Genomic DNA, 10,720 nt, shown 5'->3' with positions numbered 1-10,720 from the left:
TAAAACTTCAGGTGACTAAATTGAATATAATTCAATCGAATTTTAATTGTATGTCAATATGTTTTCTATTAGTGACCGGTCCTTGGCTCAGCGGATAAGTGTTTACTCTGGGCAGCAGGCACTGGGCTGGACTCTAGACATACAGTTCCCAACAGCCCATTATCATTAGGAAAACTTTTCAGAAAGCGGGCTCTTGAGCACTTGTTCGGGGGCTGGCTGCACATCGCAGCCCCTCCCACTCCTCCCCACAGGTGTAGGCAGCATGGGATCTCCGTCTTCTGCAGTCAGTCTGGCCTCAGCTCAGCCTGACCAGTAAGCTGGAGCTCTATGCAGCTCAATGACTCCAACATGCTTCACAGGCAGCTTCCACATCTAATTTTCAGAACATGTTTTTTGTTTAAGTAAAAAGAGCAAGCTTTCTGAACACACATTTTCTTTGTACAATTTCATAGGAAGCTGTCTTAAGAATTCATGGATCTGCGGGGCCTGCTGGTATACACTTTTACAATTCTAGCACCTGGGAAGCAGAGGCAGGAGGATCTCTGTGAGTTCAATGCCAACATAGTTTCCATACTGAGTCTCAGCCAAGACTACAAAGTGATACCATGTCTAAAAAAAAAAAAAAAAAAAAAATCAAACCCCAAGAATTCAAGGATCTGAAATTTTTAAAAATTATTTTTATTTTTTGGCTTTTCAAGACAGAGTTTCTCTGTTTAACCCTGGCTGTCCTGGAAATGAAGTCTGTTTACTGAAAGGTAAGTAAATGAACTAACCAAAAATGTTTCTTACCAGTTCTACTGATTTGTTCACATGAATGCTGAACCTAATAAAAGGGGACGTGAGTGAAAATGAACTCTGAGCATTTATTCTCAAGTCATTACAGTGTTCCACCGACTGGACATACAAAGACAGCAGGGTAACAGTAAACATCAGGAGGCACATTCCTGTTCTGAAAGGAGATACGTTATACACACAGGGAAAATACAGCAGATAACACGGTATTAACTTAACTGCTGACACTTCAGGTAGGACATATTTACAAGAAAATATGCTTTAAAATACTTAAATAATTTCCACAAGCTTACAAAAGAATTGAGATAAATATTAGGAGATCCTGATAATCACAAGAACATATTCCTATGTATTTGAATAAATGTAATTCTATAAAAAGTCCCAAAATAGAGCTAATATTTTACCACCATGAAATATATCAAATTACCGATACCAAAATCTGATAAAATGAACNCGCACTGTGGAGGCTGCACCAAAGCAAACAGTGCCAGGCTCATCAATACTGCCAGAGTCTGTACAAAGGTCCCTAGGCTTGTGCATCAACAAGGAACTTGTAAGAGAGCCTGGGTGATGGATACNGCAGCAGAAGGGTGATAACTGCCTAGCCACCTCGTTGTCCTATGGTTTTCTGATGCAGGTGCACAAGAGAAAACTACATAGAACTCTAACATATTAGCTTATGAATACAAAAGGTGAGTGGTACGTTCTTGGGCTGGGCAACGAAAGAGCACATTTTAACTCTAGACCACTGTAGCAAATCGTCCGTCCTCTAACAAGCAGTCTTAGAACGTAAAAAGGCAGAACACTAACACCATGACTGCAAAACACAAGTCTGAGACTGGAAATACCACAGAGCAGCAGCCCGGGAGAAAGGAAACACTTAAGATGTGGCCACAAAACAGTACTTGCTCAAACCAGTCTATCACTCAACACCGGAAACTGGGTTCTTCAGAGAGGCGCTTCTGTTTATAATATCCCCACTGTTCAATGCATACTCAGATCTGGTTTTCAAGACATAAATATTGCACAGGTAGTTGAACACCAACAATCTGGTGTCTCTGATATAAAATGCGATCTTATTTAACCTATCAAACTACGCTACTGTAATTAGTTTTCTTGGACATTTAAAGCCAATCATGTAGGACTTTGGGGTACGATCCTAAGTGAGATGAGAAGACACAGGCACNTGAGTATAGGTTACTACTGATGACAAGGGAGANGCCACNACAAGGCTGTGACTAAGGGCCGTTTTGACTTAGCATGTGAACTGAGGTCTTCCACCGATTCAAATTCAGAAGTAAGATCTATTTACAAAACTTTGATTTAAAAAAAAAAAAAAATCAGCTCTTCCCAAAATTTATGACCAAATAATTTTTACTGAAATAAAATATTGAGCTTTTTAAAACAAGTGTCTCAGGCTGCAAGTTGGTGACATAACCCTATAATTTGGGAGGCAACTGAGGCAGAAGGATCACAAGTTCAAGGGCAGCCTGGTTTACAGAGAGAGTTCAAGGACAGCCATGGCTACACAGAGAATTCCAATCTCCAAAATAAAAATAAAAAAAGTCCCTCCCCAGAAAAAAACAATCTTAGCTATAGCTGACCTCCAGTCTCCCCACTTCTGCTTGCCCTGTTCCACTGCCACCTAAACCAATCATCTAGTCAAATCTATGCAAAATTTTCCACTCACCTGGACAGCCAGAATATCATAAATGGTTAGAATTTCTCAACAGTCCACATTGCAGTATAATTCTGCAGCACCACAGACCTCATGAGATTAGAAATTTTTGTCTGGGAATGGCCCACTTGATAATTTTAGCTGATAAGAATGTGTAAATATTGAATATTTCAAAGGGAGTCATATTAGCATGTTTAAATGACCAAGATAATAAGAAATTTTAATGTTTTAAATTGTTATTTAAAATTTCAAAGTCACTTAAGAAAAAAAAATCACACACACATTTTCACCACCCAAACATATAAAGCTTCAAACAGTCACTATGGACACAGCTTTTTTCCTTCCTTTCTTAAAGAATGATGTTGACTTGGCCACTCCCTAAATTCTTGGTTTGCCGACTTAAGAGTCCACCCACAAGGCAGCATGACATATGCACTGAGATCATTCACCCTCTATCATCTTTGGCGAGAAGCCTCACGGAAGGACACTGAGGGTGAGTGGTGCAGGCAATGCAGGCAGCCCACACGCGCCTCCTCACACATCGCTGACTGGCAGGCTGGCGTCATCTAAGTCCACTGGCTCGCCATCTTCTCCCTGAGGGCCGTTTTTACTCTGAGGTCTGAGCAAAGCCTGTTCAGTCACTTTGGAAGCTGGCTCTCTTGGAGAGACAGTCTGGACCTTGAAGTTCCCTGGCTTGACCTTGGCAAGAGATTGGTAAACTCCTCGCTTCTCCATGGCACAGCCTGAGACCAGAGAGTGGCTGCGAGAGGCTGGGGAATGTGAGGCGGTGGCTGCGGCCCCGGCAGGACGGACAGTGAATTTGGGTTCTGAAGGCCAGCCGGAATGCTCCTGGAAAGAGGAATGGTGGTTAGACACAGCCAATCACCAACGACAAAGTTAGTCACTCAATGTGAGACTTGATTCTCTGAAAAACAAGCAACACACACACACACATACACACAAACCAGAAGCATGAGCCATGCAGCGTAAATGTGCAAGTTCCTTCCCAAAGCAACGCGTTTTAGGGGTGAGTTCAAAGCAATGAAAGCCAACAACCAATTCCACGAAGAAACTAATTCTGTCACCAACGCTGACTCTGGTAGCTTATGGCACTAGTCAGCCTAAAACGAGATCCGGTGTTCCAACTGCAACTGAATTGTGTTGAAAGAAGACTCTACCGGCATTTAAGAATTATAGGGATTATCCCAAGTATTTAAAAAGATAAAATGTAAAATATAAAAATACAAGGCCATAGATTAATCAACAAAATCAACAATTAATCAACAAAAATCAAGACTTTTCAGACATGATTTTGTCTCATAGCCTGACAACTTGTTTTTTGCTTCTCTTAATTTCACTGCAACTGACTGCAGCTGGTTCAATTTGGTTTACTTTGGGTAAGTCACATATTCGAGTGGCCTAAGACATTAAAAGTAAAGAAAGGCTACAACTGAATCGCTTTTAAAACTGCTGGCCCACGATCAGCTGTAAACGCTGACGTGATTGTACTTCTAAGGACAAATCTGAAGACACCGCAGCGTGCTGCGCAGCTCCTGGTGTGTGCTCATTTAGGACACTAGCTGCTTTGAAAACAGTACCACAATCAGCAAACACTACCACCTCATGGTAAAACTTCACCAGAGCTATAAAACACCATACAATTCTGGTGACAGCTTATCCAACATGGATGCACGCAGAAGTTTGCCTGGATCCGAAGAACAAAGGCTCATTTCAAGTGTTGTAGTATATATATAAAAAATCTCAAAATACATAAAACATGGAAATCAAAACTCTTGCAGCAATTCAGTCAGTCAGTTTATGAAGCTGGAAGCTTCCATTAGTATGGTTGCTTTTTTTAAAACTATACATATTCAACCTGATGACTACGGTAAAATACTTTGCGTTAGTGATGACAACTGCAAAAGGCAGTCCGGTTAACTCAACCTTCTCTGATCAGCTGTAAGGAGGAGCGAGTCCAGGCCTTCTACTAAGAAGGCACATTTGCATGAGAGCCCACATACGTGCTGCATTCACCAGCTCTTGATGTATACCTCTGTATACAAGGGTTCGACAGCCTTCTGGCCTGCCGCATCTGGAACACAGTGCAAAGCTAAGATTAGAGTTAACCTATATTGGGAGAGGGAGGAAAAGAGAGAATTCTGCTGATAGTCACAGCTGGACAGTCCAATTTGCCCCCACCACAAAGCACAGAACACAAACACCCTTCTCCAACTTTCCCTCTTCCCAACAGACATTGTTTTTGCAGAGAATCTCATACTTGACTGTTAAAAAAGAGTCAAATAAAATGCAGGCAGTTACAAACCTAACACCCACAAAAGAGGTTTTTAGGTATTCCTAAAGGACTACTACTATAATAATAATAAATGATTAAGGAATGGGAAAAGTATATTACTATCTACTGATCTGTCATCATCACTAACAGAAAACTAGTAAAAGATAGTAAGATACTGAAAATACAGGTCTATCTAGAATCTACATCATAAAGGCTATGGTATGGCACAGGACAGTTGACAACAGGGCTACTTTTAAGGTGTAATTTCTCAAAAGGGTTTGCATCTCAGAACAGAGATGAATGGCCAAAGTATCCCGAACCAAACTCTTCCCTAGGATGTACTTGGACAACATGAATAACACGTGTTTCTCTGGCAGTGTCCAAGCAAAGCATTTAGTTGTTTCACTAGTACTATCAAACTACATAAAGATAACAAGCTTTTGTATCACCCTGATAGAAAATTGAAATAACAACATAAAATAGAAAAGAAATGAATGGGAACAGAAAACTGTACTTAAGTCTCTAGCTTAGTCAGTGGTATTCCAACACCACACAAGACAAAAATGAAAAATTGGTAAGTAAAGGGAAAACCAGGACATCACAAAACTGTGTTTTGGCAGAACTGAAAGTCCTTGAATGGTCAGGCCAGTGCCATACCAAGAGTGTCAAGCTGCTACACCCTGACCCACTCACTAACAAGAACCTAACTGCAAGAACAAAGGAAGAAAGGCCACTCAGCTTGTGCATGAACACAATGTGCACAGAAAGCTATGCATGGGACACTCACTACATGGAAGCTCTCAGTTAGGGTGCATTGTTTTTGCAAGTCCAATTGGTATGAAAGTTAACATATAAATAATCTCAAGAAAGAAAGAAACTGAAGGATTAGGGGAGAGGAAGAAAACTTCAAAGGACGGAGACCCTGTGGAGTTTCTCCCCAAGAAGGAGAAAACCTACAGAAGAGGATGACCTGCCAGGTCCCCGCTGTGCTACNATGGCGCCAGAGACTGCTTTAATCCAGCTGTGCATCTCTTCGGGGCTATCAGCCTAAAAGGAAATAAAAGGGATATTTCAGTCAACTATCTCTCAAAATCACCTTCTATTTCCATAAATTCTGTACCTTGGCAATATAATGTTACCTGCAAACACATTCGAGGCAATAATTTCTTTTAAAAAATGTTTTCAAAGCACTTTTGGTTTTTTTTAGAGAGAGGATTTCTCTATAGCCCTGGTTGTTTTGGAACTCTATAGATCTGCCTGTCAACGTCCTGACTCTGCCTCCTGAGTGCTGAGATTAAAGGTATGTGCCACCACACCTAGCTTCAAAAGTGTGTGTGTGTGTGTGTGTGTGTGTGCGCGCAGAGTGGGGTATAACAATTTATAAATCATTGGTCCAGCTGTCCCCAGCTACAGAGGTCAAGAGAGCAAGGGACTCCACTGGAGCTGTCATCAGGAGCTGTCATTACATCCCTGAATTATCCGACAAGGATGCTGGTTATCAAACCAGTCCTCTGCAAGAGCAGCCAGTGCTCTTAACCTCTGAGCCGTCTTTCCAGCCCCTGAAAGCACTTTTTTGGTCAGCATGTATTATTGGGAAACTAAACCAACATACATAACGAAGAAAAACACTCAGCCGTTGAAGCTTTATTTTATTTTAAAAGTTGTGTTTTAGTTTTGACACAGAGTCATACTAAATTGTTCAGGCCGGCCTTCAATTCACTCTTTAGCCAGGCTGCTCTTGAACTTCCTGCTTCAGTCTTCTGAGCAGTTAGGTTACAGGTATATGCTGCCAAAGCTGGCTCTAGGAGCATTAATTTTAACCCAGGTTTTTGTGAGCCAGGTTCTATATGGAGCCATAAGATGGCCACTGCATGTTTAAACTCAGACACATCAAGGATTATATAATGAGTGCTTTTTGAAAGGAAGTAAGAGGAAGAAACTAAAGAAAGACCTTCTTACTTCGCTGCTATATGCGCCATTTTCAAAGCCATTCTGATACCATCTTACATATTAATTTTAGAAATAATTTACAGGGGCTGGAGAGATGGCTCAGTGGTTAAGAGCACTGACTGCTCTTCCAGAGGTCCTGAGTTCAAATCCCACCACATGGTGGCTCACAACCATCCGTAATGAGATCTGATGCCCTCTTCTGGTGTGTCTGAAGACAGCTACAGTGTACTTACATAGAATAAATAAATAAATCTTAAAAAAGAAAAGAAAAGAAAAGAATTTCCAAAAGGACAGTGAATTAAGGAGACACTAGTAGTCAAATTCAGAAGTAGTTCTCTTTCTTGATGAAGACTGGCCAGTGTGAATTTAAACATCATGAGAGCAGAATGTTTGGGGTGGGGTGGCCATAGCATGAGGCCAAGAAGGAACATAAGCACGTACCTTCTAACTCCTGTCCTTTGAGAACCTCACTCCTTGTGAAGTAGATCTAAAATTAGATTTTAGTTTTTCATGCCATGTTTTCCTATGCACTTTGTATATTGTATGCTGAATTTTGTGGGTTTTAGCACTATTTTACTAACTCTCTGAATTGCATACAATGTATTCTGAACATATTCACCCCCTTCTCTAGCTCCTTCCTCTCTACTCTCCTACCCTTCCCCACTTGACTTGTGAGAGTCCCCTCACCAACCCTTTTCCCCATCAAGTCCTCAAGTCCAGTTTGTGCTGCACAGCTAATCTTGGAAGTGGAGCCCGTTTCGGGGTGTCAGCAACCTACCAACGATCAATTCACTACAGAAAACTAAGTCCCCCTCTCCCAGAATCTATCAAATGCCAGTAAGTCCAAGGAACATTTTTCAAAGGACAGAACTCGAGCAGGCATAGGGCCGAGTGTGCTTTCATTCTGTGCTAGTAGCAGGACAACGATCGAAGTCAAAGTCACAAACAGAGAAGCTGTTCTGATGGCTGAGTCTGACCTAGAAACATCTGAAAGACTCAGACATTCAGGCCAAACTTTACACAAGATGTGCTATCACCATGCTTGCAGAGTGAATGTACAAAAACCACGCATATGAATGTTTAGCCACGGTACGTGGAGTATGATGCAACTCTAAAATGTTTCCAAAGATGACCCTGTTGAAGCAGCATCTCACTACACAGCCCTGGCTGGCCTTAGACTCACCAAAATCTACCCGCCTCTAATTCCAATAAAAGATATGAGCCTCCAGGCCCACCTATTTCCAAAGGGGAAAAAAAAAATTTTTTTTTTTTTTTTTGGTTTTTCAAGACAGGGTTTCTCTGGCTGTCCTGGAACTCACTTTGTAGACCAGGCTGGCCTCGAACTCAGAAATCCGCCTGCCTCTGCCTCCCAAGTGCTGGGATTAAAGGCGTGCACCACCACCACCCGGCCCTCCAAAGAAATTTTAATGACACAGGGAAAATGACAATATATGAAAACAAACATGATTTTATAGAGTTAGAATGATCTTGCTAGCTGCAACAAACCATTGTTTTCTTAATTTTTCTGCAATAAGCAAATGTGTTAACTCTCATAAACAAAAACAAATGCTTTTTTTCAATAATTTCATTTATACTTGAAACTTTTCTTCTTATAAAATTACCAAAAATTATATTAAAGAAAAACACAAAAAGATAATACATTTGAAATCATGAACTAAAATAAGTAAAACAGCATTTCCTTTCTTCCAAATGTAACTTTGATCCATGCCACCAATTCCTAACAGCACTCGAAGGTCTGATCCTACGCCCACCACCACCTGACAGCCTTCAATACGCTGCTAAATTATATTCGTTAACACCAAAGAGCTTTATTTACATTTATTTCACCTCTAAATGTTATTAACGTCTTGTAAGAGAATCTAAGATCCCCAAGAAGTGTCTTACCTGCACATAGAAAGTCCGAGATGTCGTCACGATTTCAAACAGGTTGTCCCTCATCATTATGTCACTGTCATGAAAAACAATCACCAGTTGTAGGTGAGTCAGTTTGACAGTTTCAGCTGTTTACTCAGTGACAATCAATGTTAGAAAGAAAACGCTAATTTAACAAACCACCCAGCCTTTTCCAGCTTTGCATTACTATTCGCATGCTTTACACAGCTCGTTTACAGAAGATGCATAAAGCAACGTCAGAGTCCAAGTGTTTACAGTTCATTCAACTCATCACGGCACAGCTGGTGCAACTTCCTGCAACAACCTGCTCTGCTGTACCTTCGAAAACTAAAAATATATCAACTTGTTAAATCTCAGAAATTGTTTATAATAATTTTTCCTTTCCTCTCCTGAACCACTTCTGAAATGTCAGTGGGTTGAAAGCAGCAGGCTGTAAGCTTGTCACTGAGGGAGGGCGGCCGGCTTCTTCAGACAGTGCTGTGCCTGTCAGGCGGTCCTTCCTTACCTCTGCTTGCACTCCTGGACTTTATGCACTTCTTTAAGTGGTATCACCCGCAGAGGTTCCTTCTCCTAGCAAAAAAGCACACGCAGGATATTTCCTGTCAATAGCAAGCGATCTTACATGGAGCTCAGGCCACTCTCAGACCAACACCTTCTGAGACTTGCAGCAGCAGGACAGCTCTAGTTTCAAGCTATCACACCCACTGTTGTCTGAAGCTCGGTTTCTGGTTTCAATGACAGTCACTAAGCAGCAGAATTGTTCATGGTGGACCACTAGGACCAGTAAGTATTCTACTGAGACACTTGGAGCCTATCTATGCAGTGCTTGATTTTAAAACAAAAATCTCCCACTGGTTTCACAAGTATTGAGGATTCTTACCTGAAATCATTATTGGCATAGCTGCCTGCCAAATGGTGATTTTTCTAACATCATTCACCTACACAGAATTTGAGGAAATACTATTTCTTCTCTCCACTTATTTTCTCTGAGGACAGTGGGATGGGAGCTTTTCACTCAGACACAGCCTCCTCATGACTGAGTACTATCCGCACAGTGCACACCTGTAGCCCCCAAAGCTTGAGTGCCGCAGCTCTAACCCAAGGCCTCACACACACTAGCCATGCATGCTACCACTCCACTCCACACTCAGCGTAATCTCTGTCCGAATGAGCCGCTTGTAACTCCTGTTTGTTTTTCTACCAGGAAGTTCTCCCCACCTTTCTGTCTTTCTTGAACACTGAACCAATCATGAATTTACAAAAGAGCCTAAGAACAGTCGCTTGGAGCTGAGCTGCTGCAATCGGCATGCTACCCTGAAGTGCTCATGTTACTGCCACCAGTCAGCAGGTGGGTCACACAGTCCTACAGGGTGAGTGTTCTGGCTGTCTCTTTCTGTTTAGTGCAGAAGAGTTCCTCACTCCTCTAGAAAGAGGAACACAGACTTGACTCCTGCAGATGACAGCCATTACTGTGTTTTGTAGGCTGCCCCCTCCCTTGGATGTGGCTCCTGTGACCTGGTGACTGAACGCAGACTACCCTGTTAGCAGGAGCAGCACAGGACTGACGCGCTGTGCTTTTCCTGCTCTCCCGTGAGGTGGCGGATGGTTCCGACATTCTCACCACCACTGAATTCATCGAACCTGACAGCCGGGTGGGCGTGGTGCTGCCCAGCTTCTTCCTGTACAGCTGCTCTCCTCCCACTGTGCTGAGTGGTTATTTCAGATCGCTGTCCCATTCCTGTTTAGCATCTTGTTATTCCTTCACTGTAGCTACATGAGCTCAGTCACCACCCATTTACTCACATCGATCTGAGCACACAGAGATATATATTTGCACTGTAATACGTTATAAACATTGTGTGTTTTGATACTCTCACTGCCCATGATCTGGTAAGGGGACTATTTATAAGGTAACTACTGGGTGACTAGCATTTTCTCAGCACGTTCTTGCTTTCTGATGTAAGACATTCCAGCTAACCATGCATTTATTTCTCTTGCCCAGCCACAGAATCTGCCATTTCTCCATGAAGTCTGGGTTCTTTTGGGAAGAAATGATCATTTTCTTAAGACACGGAGCTAGGGGCTGGTGAGAT

The 10,720-nt window shown here is 42.0% G+C and overlaps 1 protein-coding gene across 1 annotated transcript in view; it reads right to left on the bottom strand.

The window, feature by feature from the left end:
• Positions 1-660: 660 nt before the first annotated feature.
• The window catches only part of Plekha1 (pleckstrin homology domain containing A1), a 49,467-nt gene continuing 39,407 nt past the window's right edge, over positions 661-10,720 (bottom strand). Inside the window, 4 exon segments of the mRNA XM_021166897.2 lie at positions 661-3,319; positions 5,721-5,810; positions 8,619-8,682; positions 9,133-9,197. Coding sequence (XP_021022556.1) covers positions 3,005-3,319; positions 5,721-5,810; positions 8,619-8,682; positions 9,133-9,197 — 534 coding nt within the window. The 3' untranslated portion in view covers positions 661-3,004.

Source organism: Mus caroli, chromosome 7 (assembly GCF_900094665.2).
Source record: "Mus caroli chromosome 7, CAROLI_EIJ_v1.1, whole genome shotgun sequence".
NCBI lineage: Eukaryota > Metazoa > Chordata > Mammalia > Rodentia > Muridae > Mus > Mus caroli.
Note: the sequence above shows the minus strand (reverse complement) of the source record. Positions and strands in the feature narration are given on the sequence as shown.